The 27700-nt window shown below is 34.9% G+C and overlaps 1 protein-coding gene and 1 long non-coding RNA gene across 3 annotated transcripts in view; both read left to right on the top strand.

Moving 5' to 3' along the window:
- ngfrb (nerve growth factor receptor b) overlaps positions 1-5004 on the top strand; it is a 33771-nt gene extending 28767 nt beyond the window's left edge. For both annotated transcript variants that reach the window (XM_058794372.1, XM_058794371.1), the window contains exon 6: positions 1232-5004. In XM_058794372.1, the coding sequence (XP_058650355.1) occupies positions 1232-1560 (329 nt within the window). In that variant the 3' untranslated portion in view covers positions 1561-5004. The remainder of the gene's footprint in view (positions 1-1231) is intronic.
- A 7208-nt stretch (positions 5005-12212) lies between these two features.
- On the top strand, positions 12213-14527 carry LOC131551487 (uncharacterized). The gene is made up of 4 exons (XR_009273781.1): positions 12213-12312; positions 12429-12512; positions 13301-13481; positions 14321-14527. It is a non-coding gene; the product is annotated as an uncharacterized LOC131551487 (long non-coding RNA).
- Positions 14528-27700: the final 13173 nt, after the last annotated feature.

Here is a 27700-nt window from a genome sequence, read left to right as displayed (position 1 = left end):
TCACACACACACACACACACACACACAAATGTTTGTTTTTGTGTATTGTGGGAACATTCCATAGGCGTAATGGTTTTTATACTGTACAAACTGTATTTTCTATTGCCCTACACCAACCCTACACCTAAACTTACCCCTTACAGGAAACTTTGTGCATTTTTACTTTCTCAAAAAATCTCATTCTGTGTGATTTATAAGCCTTTTGAAATATGGGGACATGGGGCAATGTCCTCATAAGTCACCTTCTCCTTGTAATACCTATGTCATACCCATGTCATTATACAAATTTGTGTCTTCATATGTCACAAAAACATGCACGCATATATACTGTATATATATATATATATATGTTAGTCTTAGTGGACCTGCTGCTGACCTTATTGCATATGCATTTGTAGGGGTTTCCCTTTCAGACACAAACTTTATGGGAGAGTATTTAAATATATTATACAACATGATTTACTAAGGCTTATGGTAGTCAATTTATTGATATTTGTGCCATTATTTAATGCCCAAAGAAATCATGTCTTAACCCATGTTGCACTTCACATGGTTGCGAAAGTTGCTAAATTGCTCTGCTCTTGGTAGTTTGCGTTAATAATTATGGAAATGAGCCTGGTTTTTCTGTATTCTCTAACTTGCTCATTGTCAGTAGATCACCTGCAAAACGTCCCACTCCCATCTGCACTTTTATGAGATTTACAGTCTCACTCTAATTTTCCCTATTTAATAAACCTAGCCCCTAGACAGGTGGAGATGGGGGTAGTAGAGGGTTTCAGAGGAACTCTGTGGGACCAGCTTATAGCAAATACTGAAACAGACTATTTAAATATTGAGCAAGCAAGCTCATTTACTGCAACAGTTTAATGCAACAGTGGGATGATTATTTGTAAATTATATAAAAACAATATACATATATAAACAAAAAAGAACTTTTAAGCTACAGTCCAGGTTGTACCGTTGTTAAAGTCAAATTTGAGTTTAAACCTATTAGGCTGCACATTCTAAAGTTTCATAACAGAATGTTATATATATTTAGCAAGGGGCCCCCAGGGCTCCATGCATTTGTGTGGTTTGCATGGTGGTTATGTCTACATAATTCCTACCATTATGTCACTACTACCACTACTATAAACAAACAGGGAATGGGTATAAATATGGTTTGGAACATTTTGTAGTCTTACTTTAGATATATTAATCCAAATGGCTAAATGTAGTCTTTTTGTTTTAGTGGTCAAGATAGATGGAGGTTCGGCCCTGTCCTTGCCCTTACACAAACGGGAGGAGGTTGAGAAACTGCTAAATCGTACCTGTGAAGGGGAGGAGTCAGGAGCCAATGAGGAAACCGATTGGTGCAGCCTGGCAGGTCTACTTGGATACAAAGAAGAACACATTGCTAATTTCAGGCAGGAAGAAAGGCCCATCCAGGCCCTTCTGTCTCATTGGGCGAGCCAGGATTCGGCTAATATTGATACGCTTTGCACAGCACTGAAGAAGATCAATAGGGAGGATATCGCGCAGAGCATCACAATGAAACCAACTGCTACATCCACCGTATGAGAAAACATGAGCTTGCAAACACACACATGCTCCCAAGCGCTCAAATACACACCTTACATTGCCTTCAGCATACTTCGATGTTGATGTATCACCTGTGAAGTTGATGTATCACTATATCCTTAACTTTAGGCTGTAAACTCAAGTGTCGTTTCCCTTTACCCTTGATTATGGCCAAACTGTGCGCAAAGAATGCACAATTTAGTAAATATTGTTTGCATGTTCCTTTAATTTGAGGAAAGCCATACGGACGCGAACATGGATATTCATGTCTTTCCTGAAGAAATTCACCATAAATGACTCATCAAATCAAAATCATTCATTTTATGTTTAACACATTCCAACATCACAACTATACAAACTACACACCACATCCATATTTAGCATACCGGTTATTATGCTTAGGTATGAGTTAAAAAAAATGTTTTTTAGCATTCTTTAATCCACTTGTCTGTCTCTGTACGGGAACCTCTATGTAACATCCATAATGCAAATGCTAATGATATTTCATATGTGGCCAGTTCAGTCATTGTCTATGCATTGAGTGTACCATAACCACAAACCATATCCACTGATTATATCCTGTCAGAGTTTGACCTCTGACCTCTCTTGTACACAGTCAATGTGCTCCTGTGCGTTAAATACAGTATGAGAAGAGCCAGTCATAGAAAAATGAATAAGAGAAGTCATAACCCTCAATTTGGAGACTGTAAAAATTGTGGAAATTGACAGTTTTTCTGTCATGTTAGCTAAAGAACCTAGATTTATGATGCCATTATAGTCAGATTTTTGCTTATTTGATTGTAAACTAAACCATGAGCCCTGATTTCGTTGCCAGGTGGTATTAGGGAGAGGGATATTCTCATCATAGATAGCATTGGATTGGACCAAAAATTGTGGTCCAAAAATTGTGATTTAAATGTAGTAAAAATATCTGGTAAATGTTTATTTTAATGTCAACTTAGAAGTATACTGGCATATAGATGAACTAAAAGTATTCATGGGTCTTTAAAGCGACTCTGACATGAGTAATCAACTGTGTTTCTTGGTTCCAGGTCTAGCTCCTCCATATCTCATCTTTTGATGTGTCAGTAACAAAGAGGAATGTTTCAGTAAGAGTTAAACTGTCATGTAGACATTGTCAATTTTTCCCTTTTTTTTTTTTCGAGAGATGCAATGGTGAAAAAAGAAACATTAGAGAAGGGTAAAAAAAATTGGATAAACTTTAAAAAAAAAAAAACAGTTTACAGCCAGTTTGTTATAGCCAAAATTATTTATGAATTTTGAATTCTTAATAATTAAAACTATTTCTTCCCAACTACAAAAACATTCAAACTATTATTTAAATCATACCATTCTTAATCGATTCATTTTCTTTATACATAAGCCAAAATGTTACTTAATGTGGGTCAAAATAATATATATTTTTGCCTTTTTACAACTTATCTCCTTATGTAAATAAAATGTAGTTTTGCAGTTTATTTGCCAATGTTTATTGGCCCAAGTTAAAAGAGCCAAACCCAAAATCTCTCTGACATTGTAGTCTTGTGGCTTGTCCAAATTTCGAGAAAAATTATAGCAAAAATTGTAATTGATGTATAATTTTCACCCAAATTTGTTCAGACCCCTAATCCTAGAGCAATAGTATTAGCAATGGCAGAAACACCACTAATGTGTTCATTTTATGTTGTCTTTATCAGTGTTTGTTCTGTCTGCATCTCATTCTAGATGGAATTAATAAGCAGGAGGTTTTGTCATCCTGGTGGTCCGGCTGAAAGATGATAGCAGTTTCCTTTTTTGTTTTTTTACTTTTGGCTTTATTACAGCGGTAACATGACACCGGTCACTACCTGGCTCAGGTCATCACCATGACAAAAGCGCTTGGCCATGCATTCTGTGACCCAGATAGAAAAATGTTAAAGACACAAGACACATATCTGCTCATAAACACACACCAAAGAAACAAGCTTCCCCATAAAATTAACCGGTGACTGATATGAGCGTTTAGTGTGATTAAAAGCGACTCTTTTGAAGGCACAATAGAGGGTTCCCACGGTCATGGAAAACCTGGATATTTCAGGGAATTTTAGGGGTGATTGGACGTTCATTGGTCAAAACATGTGGGAACACTGAAGGACTTAGAAACAATTTAAATCTGTTCATTTGTGCAACTGATATATTTGGTTCAAATACTGACATTGGTGTAGGATACAGTGGACTTTAGAAATCTCCAGGGCTTTGTGATGTCTCAGGGTTTGTTCGGAGATATGCCCATCTATCACTATTCCATATTATTTCTATATTTCTATACAAGTTTCTGTATATCAGTGGCCTTATAATGGAGTGTTATAATGGAGGCTGCAGGAAGCATTAGCTGATCTTCTGAACTTCAGCACAGACATTTGGACTAAATTTTTTTATTATTATTAGGATGGGAGATGGTCAGACAAGGGAGAAATGTTTGATGTAATTATGCAAAAGATATAAAACAACAGTAAAATTCTCTAGCTGCATGATTGTCAGTATTCATAGATATTTGTGATGTTCATTCAGTTCGAAAAGCGATGCAGCAGCGTACATTATTAATATATTTGAATATTACAGTCAGCCTAAATACTGAAGAAAGACACTTTTAAACTTTATGGCCATACATTTTTCAGGAAAAAAATGCAAATACAATGTGATTTGTATCTTAAAATGAAGGCATTCTCCATTTCTGGATGTGATTTTTTTTTAATGTATTTTATTTTCTACAAGATTAGAGTGTAGCACTTACAAAGTATAATATACATTTTGTATAACAAATACCTGAGATTAATATCAGGTCTGTGTTGTTTTTTTCTGTTCAGTATGTACATAATTTCCCTGTGTTTCCTGTTTTTATTATTCTTTTTTTTTTAAATTGTTCTGGAGGTCAATATCAAACAATCCTGCAACCATAAACCCAACAAACTAAAAGAAAGTCACATGATTTGCCACTGTTCTTCAACCTTTATACTACTTTGCTGTTTTTTCATGTATGAAATCATTTTGATTATTTGACAAATGTGCCATTTTGGTTTGAATTTATTTTTGTAGTGTTACACACAATATCAGAGCAATTATCTCTGAGATGGATGTAATAATGTGGCACATTGCTCTCTGACAATCACACTTGTGCAGTTATTGGACATGGAGTTGCTCAGAAACCCCTAATAACCAGAGACTGAATCTTGGACTTGGTATGAGCTTTGTGAGATGAGTATGAGGAGCATGAGATGGTGAGCAGATGTTTTGTTGGGTTTATTTGGACACAGGTTCTGCAGGAAGAAACAATACTGAATGTTACATGTATTTACTGTTATGTACACTGTATCATATAAATGTGAATTTACTAGAATTCATAAAGTAGGTTTAATGCAGTTACTATTACAAATAAGTAATAAACTAAATAAGATTGCAACTGGACATTTGTCTGATGTTTTTTCACACACGCGCACACACACACACACACATGGGTTTCCTTTCCATGTTTTATGGGGACGTTCCATAGACACAATGCTTTTTATACTTTACAAACTGTTTTCTCTCTCCCTAAACCTACTGCTCACACAAAACTTTCTGCATTTTTAGATTTTCAGAAAACCTCATTCTGTATATTCGGTTCTCCTCATGGGGACCAAAAGGTGTCCCCACAAGTACATGGAATTTGGATATTGCCATCTTTGTGGGAACATTTTGTCCCCATAACATAGGGTATACCAGAAGAAAAAAAATCCCCAAAAAGTTCCACCTCTTCGGTTTGGCATGTATCAATCTCAACGGTATAAATTTTCACATTATTGTGTATGGCATATTGAAAAGAAGAAGAACAAGGACAAAATTAGTTTTTGCATTTTCATTTTGGACAAAGGTACAGTTACATCAGATTTATAAATATTGAATATTAGTTTCTACAGCCATAGCAAATGTATACAGGTCACACTTTCTGTACTACAGAACATATCAAAATATAATGTTGCTAATAAAGTAGTTACTGTATTCACATAAACACATTTACAAAAAAAAAAAAAAATGTAGAAAACAAGATGTAGGAAACAGCAGGCAATGCATAATCCATTGAATGCACCAAAGCATTAGCAATTTTTTCAAAACTGCTTCAAGTGAGTCGATAGTGGAGGTTGAACATCCAGTTTTCAGTGATATATTATATTGTCTAAAATCATGGGCGTCGCTAGGCCATTTTTAGGGGGGCTTTAGCACCCCTAAATTTCTGCTCAGCCCCCCTAAAAATCTTGCGATTCTTTCCCTTTAAATTTCAAATGAAAACGGCAGCAGACTTCGGCTCCTCCGCATCTTTCTGCGCGTTCTTCAATCCACAGACTGCGGTGGCGCAGAGGAGAGGACAAGGAGGTGTTTATCGATAGATTGTTATAATATCTACATCTATGCAGTTCTTTGTCATAAATACAGTTTACAAAAAGTCATGGTAGAGCAATCGGTTTCCAATCTACTGTAAAGTTTTCGCTGCATTCACCACTCATCACACCACAGCTGTTTCCTTCAGCGAAAGCCCTTAACACATATGATGACTTTATAAAACGATCACGTTATTGCTATTTTCATTTGAAAATTTAGCTTTCAATATAGAACATAATATTACAGTGCATGTGGCATTAACTACCATACAGTTATGCATAGAAATGATTAAAGACAGTGACCGACAGCACTCAGTCAGTGCACTTATTTTAATTGCATATCAGAGTGATTGACAGAGATTGAAACATTGTGTGTGTGTTTTGTATTAATTAAAAAAAAAAAAAATAGTTTGAATTGAATTTATGTAGAACGGTTCTACAATTTTTTGTACAAATTTTTAAATCAATTCTTTTGTAAATATTTTTTTAATTTTTTTATTATTATACCCTCATTGGGGGCTCAGCCCCCCTAAAATGAAAATCCTAGAATCGTCCCTGTCTAAAATACAGATTAATCAAACTGCAGTGGTTTGATCATGCTGTAAGTTTATACATCAGATCACCTTGGGCTCACAGGGATTTATTTAGAAAATAAATCACTTAATTTAAGATGAAATCTGATGAATCGTACTGATGTTTCAGGTCTCCTAACACTATTTGACCTGTAGTTCTTACATCTGCACAAACGTCTCTGAGGATTTTGGGTATTAGGAAAAGTGTTGACACAACTGATGACTTATTCCCCCAGTTCAGGGTCAATAAGCAAACCGTCATCGAAGCCAGCATTCCTCTGTGTATATGTGTGTGTGCGTGTGTGTACCTGGTATTTCTTGTATTCTTTAGAAAGAAAATACATATTATGGAAAAAATATACTTTTAAAAGAATAATCTTAAGTGCAAACTGAATTTAATGTTTTTTAGACACTTAATTGCATGTTATTTTCAATTTAATGCAAATTTATTATAGTTTAAATTTAAATTAAATGTGATTAATCTTCTGTGACCCGCATAAGTACAAATTACAGTAAGTACATCTAAATGTAATATCAAATAACACACTACAGTTCAAAATAATAATCAAGTACTTCATACAGTATGTGCTGTCAGCCAACACATTTAAATAAGTGTATACTTTAGTGTAGACATTATTATGATTATTATTATTATTAAAACAAATATTTAAAATGTACTTTAAACATTTTAATTGGACATTATTACTAAGTAGCCTTTTATTTCATCAATATTATAAGGCAGGGGCTATTTGCACTGAGGCTATTCACACTAAGTGAAAATAGCTATAGATTCTATTTACACTATGTTAAAATAGCAAGATTTTCTGCTATTTATACTACTTATTGCAAATAGTGGCAATTATCTGCACCTCAGTATTGTAGTACATTATAAAACAGTACGCAATAATAACGTATTGAGTGTAAATTATAGTTTCATTCAAATTAGGCTATTAAATGGATGCCAACTTATTGGGACAATAAAGCCCTCCCTACACCTAGCCTAACCCTACCCGATACTTTTTTTAAAAACTTTTAGATTATTTCCTTAATTTTTATTGAAAATAAATGCCTTTCCGATGCGATGTGAGATTTGAAAAAGGAGAAAAAAAGTTTGGCAAAAGGCGGGTTCGAACTCGGGTCGATCGCCTTACCATCTACGCCACTGAAACTGATGTTAAAAGAGCGTCTTTTTGTAGTGTTGACTATCCCAATCACACGTTGGTGGGAGGAGTTAGTGTAAATAGCCTTTGCCAACAAGGCGGGCTATTTGCACTTAGTGGCAATTCTGCAAGTGCAGTTTTTTTTTAATATAAATTATGAAATATGAAATATACAAATTATGAAAAACACCATTAAAGTAGGCCATTGGAATTGAATTACATTTCTTGAAGTTTGTTTACATTTTCTCTTTTTGCACTCTGGAACTATTCAGGCACCCATCATTTAACAAACAAACAAACAAAAAGGCTTTACAAATTGCTCAAACAGTATACTCTTGTCTAAATGGGAGGTTCTTGGCCATGGAATAAACTGCAATGCAGACCTGACTCTATGGTGATAGTCAAAAGCCTGGATAAGTGAGACTATTTCTCATGCTTAGTCGACTGAATCTCCCACCAAGCCCCATATAACTTTTCTTTTTCTTTCTTTTCTTTTGCTTCGTAGACAAAAACAGACAAATAAACATGCGGTACCCATACCACCAAGTGCTGTGGAGGGCATTTATGGGAGAGGAATGTGTGTGTTTGTGTGCGTTTCTGCTCATACTTCTTTTTGCTATTGAACAAAATAATCTGGCTCTCTTGGCTCCTGCCACAGTGCATGTGCAGTCAAATGGTTCTGAAGTGCAATTAAATAAATGTGGTTACAGATCAAACAATAAAACGGTTAATTGTGCATTAACCCTCTGAATTTCCTGCTCTTCCAAGCAGTGTTTGCTCCATTTCAGGCCTCATAAAATGTTCCTTGATTCAGTAATAAGAGGGAGGAATATTCTAATGATGACTGAAATTTTCTTGTTTAAGTCATTTTAAATAGAACTGGGTCACACTTTATATTAGGTGGCCTTAATTACTATGTACTTACATCAAAAAATAAGAACAAAGTACTTATTGTGTTCATATTGTATTGCAAAACACTTTTGCTGCTATTAAGGTGGGATATGGGTAGGTTAGAGACAGGTTTGGTGGTATGGGTAGGTTTAAGGGTGGGTTAAGGTGTAAGGGATGGGCCAACAGTGTAATTATAAATGTAATTACAGAAATTAATTGCAGATGTAATTACATAAAGGTATTATTAACAATATAAGTACAATGTAAGAACATGTATGTACACAATAAGTGCATTGTATCAAATTATTAATTTAAATGTAAGTACATAAGGCCACCTAATATAAAGTGGGACCTAGAACTGTAATGGGGAAAATTTGGTAAATTACTCTGTGCTTTTTTATTGCCTGTTTGCTTTATAAAACAATCACATGCTACTTTTGCAACAAACAAATTTACTGAATATGTGCAAATATAAATGAATGATTACTATTTATTTGATGAACTGGAACCAAGTGGAATGTATGAGAATGTATGAGAGACACAATGATAAAACACAATCAGTCAGTGTTTTGCAATATTCATTTGGTAAAATGACAAGCCAGAAAACAGTCTTTATTTTCTTGCTCGAAACCAGTAGACCTCTCTCCTTTTGTACCGTCTGAAGCTTCCATCAGCAGGTACATGTTATTTTTAAAATTTGTTTATTTATTTTTAAAATTGCATTTATGTCTTGTTTACTGGAAATTTTTCTTTCTGTTCGTCTTCAAGTTTCACTTGACTTCCAGTTCTTAATGACATTTCAAACCACGGAAGCTGCAATCAGGAAGTGTTTAATATCTTTTTATAGTCTTTCACTACAAGTTCCCCTTAACGTCTATTTCAAGATTACATTTTAGTCTGTGGAAACTGCATACAGGAAGCACTTAGAATTCTTTATATAGCCTTCCAGATTTCAAAATTAAATTTTTCTTCATTTTGTGGACATCTCTTTGCTGAGAGGTTCAAGGAGTCACAGAATCACAATCTGGAATTGTCGTGGTATAATAGTAGCCTAACAAGTCAGTTGGGTTTTGTGTGCGTGCTTCTCTCTCTCTCTCTCTCTGTGTGTGTGTGTGATTTTCAAAATCATTTGTTTATTCTGATAGATAGTTAGTTATAGATAATGTTTATGAAGAAGTCACATTTCTCCATATCAGTCTAAAATTTATGAAGTTAAATGTCAATGGAACATTTGGTAAGTAGCAATTATCATTGTACCAGACAACATTATTCTTGTGGTTTTTGTATAGAACAATATTTTCATATTGATATTTTCCTGTAAAAGTCCAATATAAGTATAAACATAATGAAATACTTATATGAAGGTCTGAGTCAGGAGAGAAATATGCACAGATCATGCACCACTTAAAAGAAATATCAGTCCAAAACAGTTCTAAACAAGTATGTTGGTGGATTTTTATGTTAGAGGACAACAGAGATCGGCTTTTTCACCTTGAGGAGGAGTTATTATGAATTATGCAATTGTATTTTGGCCAGAAGCAATGGTTTAACATTAAAACATCTTGATGGATTTTGTTTCTTATGAATACACATTTTCACTTTACAAGAGGTTAATTGATGGACTGGATTTGTGGATTATTGTGATGTTTTTTTTTTTTTTTTTTTTATCAGCTGTTTGGGCTCTTATTCTGATGGCACCCATTCACTTCAGAGAATCCATTGGTGAGCAAGTGATGTAATGCAAAACATTTTTAATTCTGCAATTTCTCAAAAAATGCATAACGTATTTTAGAAAAAGAAAACTGTAAAAAAAATTATAAACATGATATTTTATTTTAAATAAAAGCAAACGTATAAATAGAAGACATTGGGAACATGCACATTTAAAAAAAAATCATTACACACAAACTCAGTAAAATTACTTTAATTCACATAGAGCATTAAGAAGAACAAAAACATAGAGAACATAACAAATGTTTAAATAGAGTTTTGTACACTTTCATCCGCTAAATGAGCTCATTTCAAATTTAATGCTTGCTACAGGTATCAAAAAAGTTGGCACGGGGGCAACAAAGGGCTGAAAAAGCAAGACATTTTGAAAAGATTCAGCTGGGAGAACATCTAACAACTAATTAAGTTAACTGACATCAGGTCTGTGACATTATTAGCTATAAAAGGGATGTCTTAGAGAGGCAGAGTCTCTCAGAAGTAAAGATGGGCAGAGGCTCTCCAATCTGTGCATAAAAGTGAAAAGTGCATAAAAAGATTGTGGAATACTTTAAAAACAGTGTTCCTCAACGTCAAATTGCAAAGGCTATGCGAATCTCATCATCTACAGTGCATAACATCATCAAAAGATTCAGAGAAACTGGAGAAATCTCTGTGTGTTAGGGACAAGGCCGAAGACCTTTGTTGGATGCCCGTGGTCTTCGGGCCCTCAGACGACACTGCATCACTCATCGGCATTATTCTGTCATTGACATTACTAAATAGGCCCAGGAATACTTCCAGAAACCACTGTCAGTAAACACAATCCGCCGTGCCATCTGCAGATGTTCACTAAAACTCAAAGTGGAAAAGTGTTCAATGGTCAGACAAGCCCAAATTTGACATTCTTGTTGGAAATCACGGATGCCGTGTCCTCCGGTCTAAAGAGGAGGGAGATCTTCCAGCGTGTAATCAGCGTAAAAATATGTCAAAGATGACCACGAACTCTTCAGCAGCTGGAAACCTATATCAGGCAAGAATGGGACCAGATTCCAACATCAAAACTCCAGAAACTCATAACCGCTACACCACGGTAAACATGCCCCTGTCCCAACTATTTTGAGACCTGTAGCAGGCATCAAATTTGAAATGAGCTCATTTTGTTCATAAAATTGTAAAATTTCTCAGTTTAAACATTTGTTATCTATGTTCTAATGTGAATAAAATATAGGTTCATGTGATTGGAAATTCTTCTAGTTTTTATTTTCATTTCCGGAATTCGGGTTGTATCATAGCATATCATATCATAGCATAGCATAGCATAGCATAGCATAGCATATCTCATAGCATATCAATCTCATAGCATATCGTGTTTTAGTAACATAACAGATGAACATTCCAAAATGACATTTGAGTCAAATAATTTTACTTGATAGTGATAAACTTATAAATACCCTATATTTGTTTCTAGAGCCTATGAATATAATTAAGTGAGATAACTAGATCCCTAAACAGGCCTACGCATCTGTCATAACCCCTTCCTCTGGTATTTACTGTACTCCACCCTCATAAGAAACTCACTCAACCAGCTGACACCTATAACCTTTCGTCAAAAGTGTGACAGGGCTTAAACAGCTCTTGTCTGTTTGTATAAAGGACTTGTTATTAATGTCACTTTCCAAGAATTTGTCATTAATGTGAACTTTGAGGTGTAGTTTGATGTATTGCTGCATCTTGATATTCTTGCTCAGTCTGTTTTACTTTGTTTTTCTTTTTTACTTGACTGCAGCACTGCAGCTGTCAGGATCTACACTGTTAAAAATTGCTGTTAATTTACGGCAGAATTTCAACAGTATAATCCTGTTATGTTCAAAAGCAGTACATTACTGTTTTTTTCGTTTTTGTGAAATGACGTAGACACAATATAACGGCATTCTACTGTATTTATAACTCGAAGGAAATAAAACATTACAGTATTTTTGTAAACTGCAGTGAGCACGCCCGGACTTTCATCCGTCTTGTTAACAGGTAAATTCCCCTTTGCTTTGCGCGATTTCATAGACAAAATACATTACATTTGCTACTGCAACTAATCTGTATAGTGGATATCGGAAGTGACACTATCTTTTATTTGCTCTTTTCAGTGATAAACGCGACAAATACGACATCATCGAGTGCAACTGGATTTCTGACTCTGTGACTCGGATTATATTATTCCCAATTACAGGGTGAGTTTCATTCGTTATGAGATAATTCTTATGCAAAGTTAAGTTTTCAAACACTGTTGCATTGAAATCACATCGATGTCTCTGTAACATGCTGAAATGGCCGGTGTTGTTTGCTAATAGGCTAATAGGCTATCAGTTTGCAGAATTTGCTAACGCGTTAAACCTCCACTGTTTGAAAAAAAACAAACGAACAAACTCAAAATTTCGGTGTCATTGTGATTGCAAATTTGGGTAAGCATGTTCTTGTATGACATGCTTATTCTAAGGGGGATTTTTACTGTTGTGCTTGCTTATATTGTTTTTATGTTGGTTATGTTTTTGCATCAATCCATGTTGGTTTTGTATTTAAAGTGATAGAATACTTATTAGCTGGATTTCTGAATCGGAAATCATATGCTTGGAGCACTTAAAAATGTAAACACGAAAGCTAAGTATGAGAACCAATGTTTTCATGTGTAAAGCTAGCATGTTTGAAATTGAGTTTTTATTTACCATGCACTTGTGTGGACTTTCAGTGGATGGGCTTTCTTTGTTGTCTGAATATAAATGAAAATAAATTTTACAATACACAATTTACAGTATACACATTTTGACTTAAAGATCTGTCCAGACCAGTCCATGTTGAAATGCTTTTCTTATGTTAGAAGTGCTGAACTCTGTGACTGTTTACAATGATTTTAGTTTTCTTTGCATTCAATTGTAATCTGGCAATGTCAAATTAATGTTATGTCAATGCTGAAATTAAATGTGAATTAAATTAAAACATTAAATGTGTTTTTCTTTTAAAGGTTCAGGTGAAACACCAGGAAGAAGAATCCAGCACTGGATGATCAGCCTTGAGGAGCACATCATTTGTGAGGGCATCCAGCCGGCTTTTCTGTCTGGGCTTGCAGCTGATTTTTCTACTTACAACAATTTCAATCTTCAATACCAAGCTGAAGACGCATGCATGTTGGAAATTATTTAAAGGTTAGATACTTGGATGCATACATTCAATTCACTTCAGATTTTTTTCTATATCACTTTTTACAATACATATATTTTTAAAGCAGCTATACAGAAAATGTATGTTTCATTGAAACATTTGGCCCTAATAAACAGGGAATAGCATCAAATAGAGAAATTTCCTGTCAAATATTTGAGCCCCAGTGAGCAGTAGGTGAATGTCAAGGAAATAAAATGTCTATCAGTGGTGAGGTGTTGGTGGAAACCTTGAAAGGAAGCAGATTCATCTAGGACCCATGATGATCATGTGCATATGTTACAGTTCTATCAGACATGGCTAAAATAGTAGGGTATAAGATGTGTTATGTCAATGCTTGAACAAAGAGATATCTTTAATCTAGACTGAAACACATCATTCAGTCCAAAAGATCTGAGTGTTGGAGCTTCTTAAGAAAGCTTTCCTTTCCTGACAAAGTAAAGTGAAGTGTTCTTGATACAAGAATATAATTTTATATACTTTTAATATTTATATGTTATCCGTGAGTACCCTTTTTGGCAACACTTTAGAATAGGGAACACTTATTCACCATTAACTACGACTTTTCCCTCAATAAATTCCTAATTTGCTGCTTATTAATAGTTAGTAAGGTAGTTGTTAAGTTTAGGTATTGGGTAGGATTAGGGATGTAGAATAAGGTCATGCAGAATAAGGCATTACTATGTGCTTCATTAGTGCTAATAAATGGCTAATAGTCTAGTAATATGCTAGCTAATAAGCAACTAGTTAAGAGACCCTAAGATAAAGTGTTACCATCTTTTTTTCCCCTCCACACTAATTCTAAACACACACATTTGTTTTTCAGGTGGTTCATCGAGATAAATCCGGAAAAGGGACCAGGGCTGGAGGAGTCATATCAAAGCTGATGGGGAAGGTCACCCAGAAAAAGAAAACCGTGAACCCTCGTGTCTGCAGTCTACTTAAAAAAATTTATGGATTTTGAGTTGGACTTTATACAAGTTTTACACACCACAGACCACACACACACTCACATCACACACACAAGTAATCCACACGTATTCAAACTACTGTTTCCAGCTAAAATACAAGTCCTCTGTAGTGTACAGAACACAATATTGCCTTTTCCAGTGAAAATATTGTTTCGTCTGAATCAGGAGAGAAATATGCTCAGACATTGATGGATGACACGATTATTGGACTGAGTTTGTGTGGATTGCTTGTGGATTATTGTGATGTTTTTATCAGCTGCTTGGACTCTCATTCTGACGGCACCCATTCACTGCAGAGGATCCATTGGTGAGCAAGTGATGTAATGATAAGTTCCTCTAAATCTGTTCTGATGACGATACAAACTCATTTATTAGATCTAACAAAGTAATCCACACAAACTCAGTCCATTAATCGTGTCATCCATCAATGTCTGAGCATATTTCTCTCCTGATTCAGACAAAACAACATTTTCACTGGAAAAGGCAATATTGTGTTCTGTACACTACAGAGGACTTGTATCTTAGCTGGAAACAGTAGTTTGAAAACGTATGGATTACTTGTGGATTATTGTAATGTTTTTATCAGCTGTTTAGACTCTCATTCTGACGGCACCCATTCACTGCAGAGGATCCATTGGTGAGCAAGTAATGTAATGCTAAATTTCTCCAAATCCGTTCTGAATAACACAATAAAAGAATTGTGCTTAATTGTATTGAATGTGCACTTGTAGTTCACTTCATATCCTCAAGTATATTTCTAAAATCTGTGCTTGGAGATAATATAATATTCATGAAATAAAAAGCCACTTAAGTACACTTTCATGATATTTTTCTTAAATACTCATGAAAGTTACTCTCTTTATGTACACTTAAGTATTTAACACTTGGCAGCACAGTCAAGCCATATTTAAAAGATTATAAGTAATTATGAAAAATTGCATATAAAGATGAGTGGGTCAAAAACACAAGTTCAACTAATTGCATTTAATCTCAATTTAACTGTAACACATTTTCATTCAATATTACATTCAGTTGGCGCATAAGTATTCTTTTTTACTTTTAAATTAAAAACAACTACAAAGAGTTTAATATATTAAAGCAAATTGCTACAAAACCCCCCTACTTTTCACTGTACTGCCCTTCTCCATGAAGTCATTTCTGATATCTCCTAAAATAAAAACATGATGTCATATTGTTATACTTCATTTCAGCCTGATGTACAATAGGATCTTCATGGCCATGTAAATGAACTGTCCAGAAAAGGTTGTGTTACTTTACAGTGGTTTGTTCATTCCTCTATAGCTAAATGATCAAAGAACTCCTGGATATTATATGTGTGTGCAAGAAGAGCCTGATATGAAATAGTGTAATGTGAGTCTTTGTATTGAACTGAGCCCCGTTTCGTAAAATGGAGAGTTTCAAGTGAATAAATCTGCATTTGAAAGGAGAATTACATTATTTATTTAATTATATATTTTTTGAAAGAATTAAATGTTCTTTGTAGCAAGAATATACACTTGTTTGTGGAGTGTGAGTTGACACCTGAGCATAAGCAAAGCCCCATACAGTTAAATATCATTCAGAAGTCATTCAGTCCATACTGCACACCTGCCACATGTAAGGCCTGACCTCCCCTTAGGCCTCTAGTGAATCCATTATAAAGTTTATAATCTACCACAAGACACAAGGCTGTTAACCACCTACAGATAGATGTCAGACCAATCACACTCAAGATAATGACTCAATAGTTTCCCTGCAGCTAAATCATCTCCTATAGGCTCATATTTCATACAGTTTCCTTTTAAAACATCTCTTTCATTTCCATCAGACCGCATAGAATATATGAGGCCGTGTACTACATACACGCTCACAAATGGGATTTTCTTATGACTTTCTTGAAGCCAAGAATAAATGACAGCAATTAAAATAAAGACAATAGCTAAAATGAGAAAGACAACAACAAAAAAAAATATATATATGTTTAACAGTACAGCTGCTAAACTAAAATAAAGTTGACACACTGTTGATCCCCTAAATTCATCAATCGTGTTGTCAAACGTGATCTTTGAGCAGAAAGTGATTGCTGTGAAAGAACAAAAAGAGAAAGAAGAATGTTTATGAATATGAGTGCCCTTGAAGCACAAATGGCAGCATCCAGTTTGCATACTTGTGTTGCTGTAACTACCATTTGATAGACAGAAATGGTCATAGACAGCTGTATAATCACATGATTTGGCAGTTTTACAGATTGTTAAGCTGCCTTCAAGTCACAAAGGAATTATTGTATTTATTAAATGAGTGCATGTGAATGGCACCATAATTTCATAATTGCCTGCAGGAAACTTTTAAAGTCCTGAGTTGCTTATTAGTATTCAGAGCTCAGTACAAGATCGACAACATGTTGATTGCCACAAAAGTTTAGTTTCACTTGCCCTCCTTTTCTTTTCTTTTGTCAAATTGTGACATTTATCTGCTAGAAAATATTACAAATCAAGGTTAAAGCTACTTTAGACAAGTCTGAATTTTGGTAAATTGGTTGCAAAATAGCAAACATTATGACAGAATAAACAATGAAAAATTAAACTATACCAAAAGTTAAAATATTCCCTGTTTCAACAGTACAACCACAAGACTGTATAATGACTAAATAAAATGTTAAAATATTTTACAGCTTTTTTTTTTTACAGAATTTTCTAATTAAAATTTCATTCAAACAAATTTAATCAAATTTCAATATACTGTATCACCTACCGCTTTAAGGTTGTGAGTAGAAATAGTAAAATATATCTTGTTTAAAACCTGAACATCTTCTCCTCATTCCTAGGCTTTCTGTGTCCTTATCCAGAGACTTATCTCTGTCTTGCTATCTGGGTGTTATAGTTAATAAGATGCACCCAGTCCTACATCAAAAAGAGGTCATTTATTCATAATAATACAAAATAAAAAACTACAATAAAAATAAATAAATAATTAAATTAAATAGATAAAACTATGCTCTCTGACGTCTTGCCTTTGAAACTGCTCAAACAAGATCACTGGATTCACATGATATACAGTACAGTACATCTCACAAGATACTAAAACGCACACAGAAGAGTATCATGTATCTGACATCCACTCATGGGTCAGATAATAGAAATATGATAGAATGAGTACAATAATCCTGCTGACCCTCCTTTAACATGATTATCATGATACAAAAATCTTTAGGCCAAAACAAGACCAACAGGCTACAGTCCTCCCTTACTGTACTCCACTGTCCGTATATCTCTTCTCTGCTGTTCTGTGGCTGAATCCCACTGGAGTGCTGCAATAGTGTCGGGTTTAGCGGCGGTATTGGTTGTCAGGGATGGAGCGACATCAAAGCCGTGCTGTTAAAAGACACAGAGCTGGACTCAAGAGTGGAAATGAAGAACTTGCCTCTATCCATTTCCATTCTCAATCACAGTGCAGTCAGGGACTATACATTCATGGAACAGAGGCTAAAGATGATGGGCTTTCTTAATTTACTTTAATGTGCTATTTTGGAAAGTTTACATCACTTAAAACAGTAAGAGAAATCTCTGTGCGTAAGGGACAAGGCCGAAGACCTTTATTGGATGCCCGTGGTCTTCGGGTCCTCAGACGACACTGCATCACTCATCGGCATGATTCTGTCATTGATATTTGAAATGAATACTTCCAGAAACCACTGTTGGTAAAAACAATCAGCCGTGCCATCTGCAGATGCCGACTAAAGCTCTATCATGCAAAAAGGAAGCCATATGTGAACATGGTCCAGAAGCGCCGTCGTGTCCTGTGGGCCAAGGCTCATTTAAAATGGACTGTTTCAAAGTGGAAAAGTGTTCTATGGTCAGACGAGTCCTAATTTGATATTCTTGTTGGAAATCATGGACGTCATGTCCTCTGGTCTAAAGAGGAGGGAGACCTTCCAGTGTGCTATCAGCGTTCAGTTCAAAAGCCAGCATCTCTGATGGTATGGGGGTGCATAAGTGCATACGGTACGGGCAGCTTGCATGTTTTGGAAGGCACTATGAATGCTGAAAGGTATATAAAGGTTTTAGAGCAACATATGCTCCCCTCCAGACGATGTCTATTTCAGGGAAGGCCTTGTGTATTTCAGCAGGACAATGCAAAACCACATAATGCAGCTATTACAACAGCATGGCTTCGTAGTAGAAGAATTGGCCTGCCTGCAGTCCAGATCTTTCACCTATAGAAAACATTTGGCGCATCATTAAACGGAAAATATGTCAAAGATGACCACGAACTCTTCAGCAGCTGGAAACCTATATCAGGCAAGAATGGGACCAAATTCAAACACCAAAACTCCACAAACTCATAACCTCGATGCCCAGACGTCTTCAATCTGTTTTGAAAAGAAGAGGAGATGCTACACCATAAACATGCCCCCATCCCAACTATTTTGAGACCTGTAGCAGGCATCAAATTTGAAATGTTCTATTGCGAATAAAATATTGGCTCATGTGATTTGAAATTCTTTTAGTTTTCATTTTATTCAAATTTAAAAAAACGTGCCGACATTTCTGGAATTCGGATTGTTTTAACCCTCAGATTTCTGATCCTAAATATCGGCAAATGGTAAAATTGATGCTTGACAGCACACACCATTATTTATTGAATATGATTACAATAACAGTTATTGGAAATAAAAGAGAATGTGCCATAATTATATTTGCATAACTGTGACTTGTTAAACATGTTTAATCTCGATTATGAACTCTGTCAAAACAAAAAAGACATCAGAGTGCAACAGTCAGGTTCCAGAAGTAAAAATCCCAGTCATTTTCTCTCCATAGGGGAACTGATTTTTAATGATAACTTATAAACCTTTGGAGACAGACTTACTGAGAGCTAAGAGATTGCTCATCAATGTAATTACATGGCACTCTGTAATACGTGATTATGATAAGTCAGTTGCAACATCATGAGGTCAGTTACAGAGTGCAAAAGTCAGAAAAGGTCAAAATAACTTTTTGGCTTTAACCACTCATGCAGGTCAAATCAAAGTTTATGTTGTGATTCACCTCATAGCTGGTTGGTTTGGTCCATGGTTTATAACTCTTAAATTAAGACTTTAAAAAAATAAATAAATAAAAAAATCCCAAAGAGAAAAATGAATAGGAAAAATATTTGCAGAACCAAAGTTGCCGAAAAAGTGGGCGGGCACTGATGAACTCTATTAGCACTGTAAGTGAATATTAAAAGAGCATTATGATTGTCTCAGAAATGAGAGTGATGCTTTCAAGCATAATTCTGACTGAGAATCAAAATCAAGTTAGTAATGACTAGCTGATCTTTTCCTCCATAAATCTCCTGCGAATCAGATCTAATTTCAATCCTTATTCAGAAAGATGGAAGGAGGGCGGAGACCAGAGGGAACTTTATTTGACCCCAATACAGTAGGAAGTAATGCACCACCTACTCAATATTCATTCTTACTTTTCATAAAGGGTCTGACACTTTGTATTACAGTGTGTCTATATAATATATACATTACATAATACCATAAAGTATATATCTTTTGGCTGTAAATGCCATAGTCAGGCTCATTAAAGTCACTGTTACAGTGTGCAGAGAGTCTGGAAATAGATACATGCGGAAGCCATTTGTCTCTGATATCTGAACTGATATGCTCTGTACCCTTATCAAATGAAGCACAAACACTCACTGCAGTGCATTAGTATCTAATGACAGAAGACATTTTTAATAAAATAGGATGCTTCTGCTATTTTCCTCTGCAATTCATTTGAAAGGGGTCCTATTATACTTTTTTTTACATCTTCAGCTTCCTTTAGTGCATAATGTTGCTGTTTGCAAGATCTGCAACTTTGATCTGCAACTGTAGTGCAGAGTTTTCTTCTGAGAATGTACACATCACAACATTCCTCATTTAAATAATTCCCAAGGCATAAGAAAAAATAAAAGGGAGCGATGCCTGGTTGAGTTGTATTAGTAGTTTGTTGTCGCTTTGTCCAAGAGGTGCCGCTTCACAGATCTAATGCCTTGTTCAGACTGTCAGTCCAAATTTTCCAGGCATTTCCAATTGCAATCTGGTCATATTTAGCAAGTGTAAATGGCAAAAAATCAATACGATTTAATCTGTTTCAAGCTACATACTACATACTGTATGTAGTTTGAAATCCTATTCAAATCCAATTTTTGAAAACCCACTCTATTTGGATTGTGCATACATTTTTTCGCTTATATCTTATGGTGGCCCAGTATTGCGCAACACAACGAAATCTCCACAACACAATGGAAATAAGTCGCAACAAAACCACCTAAAGTCGAGTCTGAATCGAATCCAAGTCTTTAACCAATTAAGTCCGAGTCGAGTCCGAGTCCAACTAAACACTTCTGTTTCGTCAATATCTTAACATTGTTTAACCTTTACAACTGTAAAAGCCAATGTCAATTGAATCTTGCCATTTTGATTTTTAATTTTAAACCATCACTTAATTAGTGTCCTGCTCAGCAAATTTAAAGTCATGTAACAGAGGTTATGACTTGATGTATGTATTATGACATATTTCAGAGTGAAACATATTATATGATGGGCGGTTAGACCTTTGTCAGGGTAGACAACATTTAGATTTTTTTTTTTTGTGCATGAAAATGAGGCTGTGAGCGATAGACTTAGTCTTTACAGTGGCACACAATATAAAAACCCTACATGTCATTTTCATAACTCACAGTCAACTTGCAACTGTTTTATTTTTGAATGTATTTGGAATGCATTTATAGTTAGTAAATTCAATTATGTAAGTAATAATTGCTTTTGACCCATAAAAGCAGACATATTCAGATGTTTTTAAACACTGACATTCCAACCTCCTAAGTTTCTGCCACTGCTTCATAAGATGTAATACTGTAATACAACGCAACAGCAACATGTTGTCATATTGTAAGACAACATCTGTATTGAAAACTATTGCTGTTATTGTGTTTTTTTAGCATAGGCATACCAATGCAATGTTGTTGCCATTGAAACCAATGCAGATATTCCCGAAAACAGCATGTTTTTGCTTCCACCCAAAAGAAGGCATTTACAACATAGAATAATTAATGATCTGTAGGCCTTTTTTGAGCTGAACCTTCACAGACACATTCTGGGGACATCTGAGACTTTACATATATCTGACCCCATATCTTGTAAAAAGGGGTATTATAGGACCCCTTGAAGTAAATATGTCAAATGCACACCAATCTTTGTTCTGTTGTATGGCATTTACATTTAATTTCTTTTGCTCTCCTTGAAGGTTTAATCAGTTCAAAAGCTTTAGGTGTCCATCATCAGGCCGTTCTCAGGAGTCTAATGTTCAACAATTTATCAGAAAAAGAAAAGGTACAAGACAACTCAATGGAATATCTGGTCCAGTGAAAGCTTGTGGTATCACTTATGGAGATTGTGTTTCTGTAGGACAGTAAGAATGGGTGACAATACAGTCTAGCATACTGAATTTGATTAGTTCTAGTAGTGATAAACTACTTGTACAGCCTTTATAAAATTTGCTTACTTAATCTAGACAAGTTAATTTCTTTTATGACAAAATTGTATTTCTATATCTTTTTTAATAGAACAATTATTGTTCATAACCAAGGCCATTATCAGACGTATTTTCAATTATCTCTAAACCCCCCAAATTCTAACGAGATTTAAAAGACACAAGGGTGAGTAATTGGTGAAATAATCTTTATTTTATTTATTTATTTTTTATTTATTTAACTTTCCGCATCATTTTTCAAATGAATCAGCTGGTGTCAAGGCATTTTAGTCATTTTTATTTATATAGTACATGACACAATGTACATTGTTTCAAAGCAACATTACAGAAAAATATTGCATTATTAATATCTGAAACACACACACACACACACACACACACATTTGATCTCTATGCAATGATCTCTAACCCCTCAAAAAAAAAAAAGCCCGGACAAAAAATTAGAATAAATATTTATTTTAATATTATGATGAATTAAAAAGTAAATTATTAAATCATGAATTCCTTTATCCTGTCAGTTGTCTAAATTCTTTAAGGAACGGTGTGTATGTCAGAACAGAGTGCTTCTTCGAGAGGTACGAGATCTCTTGGGAATCTGAGGTGCTTTTGAACCTCTTGAGTGATAATTCTGTAATTATTTGCCGGTTTGCATGGTGTGAGTCTGTGCATGTGTAGATGGTTAGGAGAGAAAGTCTAGGAGTGTGCACACAGAGTGATTTATTATGATATTTCTTCAGGAAGGCAGAACAAATCAGGGGTCAGACAGTAAGTGCATGTGAAGCGCGTGTGTACTGTCCATTATTCTCTTCATGTCTCCTAGTTCATTAGGTGACCTCTTCATGTCCTGCTTTTTCCTTTGAATATTTTACTTTCGCTGTGACTGTATAGAGAGTGAAACAGCAAGGGGCAGAGTGAATCCATATGACTAAGAGCTTGTACAGTATTTTCTTTTGAAGATACACGTACAGTGACCCCAAAAACTATTTATGCACTTAAATGTACTTAAAAAAGTTCACCCTCATGTCATTCCAAACCAATAAGTTTTCCATTCATCTTTGGAACACAAATGAAGATATTTGTAATATTCTTTAATCATTTCACCCATTTATTGAAAGTCCATGCAACCAAAATTTTAACGCATCAAAAAATACAAAAACAGGTCTTAAAAGCTGGGGCTTTGATTGGTCTCTCTGAAAGTGGGTGATTCCATATGAACTGAGTGGTTTAATCCAAGAAGAGACACGATTGTTTTATATGATGAACAGTTGTAACTTAGTCTTTTATTTTGCTTCGAAGATAATGGTGGGTTTGGAACGTCAAAGGTCAGTAAGAACCAAATTTTCATTTTTGTGTTAACTAACCCTTTAATTCAGATTTTAAAATGTGAAAAAAGTGATACTAGAGTTTTTTCTTAGCATGAACTTCTAATTTTCACATCATTTTTCCAATAAATCAGCTGGTGTCAAGGTGCTTTAAGCGGAAGTACTGTATGAAGTCAGTTCCTCTTCACACAGGTGTCCTAAAAATTTTATTTATATAATTTACGCTCTGCACATTGTTCCAAAGCAGCTTTACGGAAAAATATTGCAGTACTAATATCTAACATTCCATAAGTCATCATTAAACAGTTCCATGTAAAGTTATACTTTAATATACTTGTCACATTTTTCACAGGTCTCTTAGCAAATTAACCTTTTGACCCTATACAGAAAAAAAAACTATTGAGACACCTGACCATTACAACAACAAGAACTTTAATGACATTGCATTCTAAATACAGAGACATTAATATGTTGGACCCCCTTTGCAGCTATAACAGCTCAGCTTCGTCTTTTCTGGAAGGCCTTTCCGCAGGAGGACATTTTCAGCCATTTCTGAGGTCAGGCACTAATGTTGAACAAAAAGCTCCTTATCTCCTTTCCAGTTCAACTCAAACGTATTTGATGGGGTTGAGGTCAGAACCCTGTAAAGGCCAATCAAGATCTTCCACACAAACTCATCTTTATGGACATGGATTAGAAATGTACCTTCCCCACAAAGTTGGACACATGGCATTTTCCAAAATGTCTGCTGAAGAATTAAGATTTCCCTTCAGTGGAAGTAAAGTAAGCCTAACCCCTAAAAAACAGCCCCATGCCATTATATAGAAATTCCTCCACCAAACTTTACAGACACAATGGCACAATGCAGTCAGCCAGGTAACGTTCTCCTGGCATCTGCCAAACCCAGACTCACTCATGCCAGGGTGACAAGGAGGAGAAGAATCGTTGGGTAAAGTTGTTATTTTTGTTTTATTTGTGCACAAAAAGTATTCTTGTAGCTTCGTAAAATTACGGTTGAACCACTGATGTCACATGGATTATTTTAATGATGTCCTTACTACGTTTCTGTGCCTTGACTGTGTTAGTACCCTTGCTGTCTATGGAGGGTCAGAGAGCTTTCATCAAAAATATCTTTATTTGTGTTCCAAAGATGAACAAAGGTCTTACAGGTTTGGAACGACATGAGGGTGAGTAATTAATGACAGAATTTTCATTTTTGGGTGAACTATCCACTTAAGCTTAAGTGTCCAAATACTTTTTTGGGCCTCTGTAAGTAAAAACACATGTAACAAGAATGTTTGTTAAGAATTACAGTCTTTCTTAAAATCTAGTAAGCTACACAGATTTCCAGACAGTCAGAACAATATTAGTGTAGACTAAACTGTGGATCACTCTATAATTGCTTTGATACAGAATGCATTGGAGGACTACATTCTGCATTAAATAAACTCAAATGCTAACAAAACTATGTCTGGGGCCCATTTTGCACAAATTTACATATTGTTTTCAAAACTGTTAAACTACTGTTTACTGTCATTCCTTATTATAGAATACTTCTGGGGATTTTTTATTTTATTTTTTAAATTAATTCAATACACATCATTCACAATAATTGGAGAATGTTGCCTACAAATATGCCCAATATTAGCAGTAACAACTTAGCACAGATGTACACCTCGGAAAGAGCAACGGTCTCCAAACATTGGATAATGACAGGCACTGATCTTAAAAAACCTAAAGGCATGAAATACAAAAGTGACAGGGAATGAGATTTATGCAACTTGATCATTTCCATAGCCAGCTGGATTATTTTAAATAGAACATTTTGACATCCAACTGCCTGAAGATTTGGATGAGATGAACCATATTATTTAAAGGTACAGTGTGTAATTTCCCTGCCACATGCAGCATTTATGTCTCTTCCCAAACTCGCATCAATGGCACTAATTGTCAAACATAATAGAAAGAGCATAATAGATTTTTTGCATAGAATAATGGCACTGCCACAAAGCATGACACCCACATGGGAAAAAATTATTTTTAACAGTAGGCCTATTACAATCCTAAAATTGCTCTCAAATGTGTATTGAGCCCAGAATATTCCTTTAATTTAGTATTAAAATAGTTTTTAGTGGGCTAGTTTTGTCAATTTTTAGATTTTGGACTATTTACCTACCTAACTAGTGGAAAGAAAAACATCCAAAATACACATTTATACACACATTTTATTACAAGTTACTTTATTATTTACTTTATATATACTTTCAATTACAATACATATCTTTTAAGGCAGTTTTCTCAAAATATTTGTTTGCCAGAAATCTCCATTTCAGTAGCACTTACATACAGTAAATGTTACATTTTTAGTCCTGTCTGTATTCTGAATGTTTTTACAAAGGGTTTGTTCATATATCTTTTGATTCATATTGAATTGATTTATACTTTTTGTCCGCATGATAGTATTCCATCACACTTTTTTAAGCAAATTGTTGATACTATAGGGCCTGATCTCCTGTTTTTTATTAACGTGTTTGAGTACTGGTATGGTCCCTGAATGCCTAAAACATGCTTCAGTTACTCCTCTTTTGAAGAAACAAAATCTTGATGTGTCTAATTTAGGTAATTTCAGGCCAATTTCTAATCTCCCTTTCATTTCAAAAATTTTGGAAAAGGTTGTATGTATTCAATTACATTATTTTCTGGAATCTAGTTCACTATATGATACTTTTCAGTCAGGATTCAGAAAACTTCACAGTACCGAATCTGCTCTATTGAATGACATTATGCTGGCTACAGATAATGGGAGTGCTGTTGCTCTGGTCCTTTTGGATCTCAGCTCAGCTTTTGATATGGTTAATTATACAATTCTTATTTCCTGACTGGAAAATCTTGTAAGCATTAGGGGAAACATTCTAAATTGGTTTCAGTCCTTTTTAACTAACAGGAAGTTTTCTGTATGCATTGGAAAACACATTTCCTCAGCAGCACATCTCTCCTGTGGTGTTCTGCAGGGATCTATTCTTGCTCCAACATTGTTCTCTTTATACCTGCTGCCATTGGGTTCCATCTTTTTAAAATATGGAGTATCTTTTCACTTATACGCTGATGACACCCAATTGTACCTGCCCTTTAAACATAATGATTCAAGCTCCATAGAGGTCCTGCTAGTGTGTTTACAGGAAGTGAAATAATGGCTTACACACAATTTTCTGGCCTTAAATGAGAATAAAACCGAAGTAGTACTGTTTGGTCCAAGTGATTTTTATGATTTAGGTGATCTTGACCTTGGCGACTTAAGTTCTTATGTCTCCCCATGTGTGAAAAATCTAGGTGTGTTGTTTGATTCAGGTCTCAAGTTCAATAAACAGATTAATTCTGTTGCTAAGTCATGTTTTACGACGTCTCGCAAAATTTAAATCTTTTCTTTCTCTAAAGAACTTTGAAAGAGTCATCCATGCATTTATTACTTCATGCCTTGACTACTGCAATTCACTCTATTATGGAGCAAACCAGTCATCCATTGGATGCCTTCAAATGGTTCAAAATGCTACAGCCAGGCTGCTGACTGGTAGTCGTAATTCGATCGCATTTCTCCCATTTTAAATTCTCTGCACTGGTTACCAGTCAAACTGAAAATAGAATTTAAAATTTTAGTTTTTGTTTTTAAAGCATTACATGGCCTAGCTCCAACTTATTTATCTGATCTTCTACGTTGTCATAATCCATCCAGGGCACTTAGCTCCGGCAACCTAGGAGTGCTTTCTGTTCGTAGATTGAGATTAAAACATTGTGGAGACCGTGCTTTCACGATAGCTCTAAACTCTGGAATAGCCATACCGGCATCGATCCGAATGGTGTCATCACTCTCCTCTTTTAAATCAAAACTTAAAACACATCTTCTTAGAGTGGGTCTTTAAAGTATTATTCTAATTTTATGTGTGTTGTTTTATACATTGTTATAGATTTTGTTTTTTATTTGAGCTTCCTGATCTGTACAACACTTTGGTCAACCTTGCGTTGTTTTTAAATGTGCTTTATAAATAATTAATGAAATTAAATTAAATTAAAGTGTTTTCTGATATTAATTAATAAAAAGAGAGATCCAAATTCCCCTCTGTAAAAACATTTGACTCTGACAAATGAACAGAATGAACATTTTGAACCTGACTTTATCCAATGTTCAGATTTCTGTTCTGGAAATGTATGCAAATTAGTGCATAATTAATTAGATAATGCATAATTTGCATTATAATTTGTAATATAAAACAATTGTCTTAATGTACTGTGATTAATAAACCAGGGACTTATGGTATTACTATTTTATTTTATTTTTTACCCTATTTATTTTTTCACCTTAAAGAGTGCAACAAAGGTCATGCAGATC

The sequence above is a fragment of the Onychostoma macrolepis genome, chromosome 12 (genome assembly GCF_012432095.1).
Source record: "Onychostoma macrolepis isolate SWU-2019 chromosome 12, ASM1243209v1, whole genome shotgun sequence".
Classification (NCBI taxonomy): Eukaryota; Metazoa; Chordata; class Actinopteri; order Cypriniformes; family Cyprinidae; genus Onychostoma; species Onychostoma macrolepis.
The sequence above is the reverse complement of the archived record's forward strand: the minus strand, read 5'-3'. Positions and strand labels throughout refer to the sequence as shown.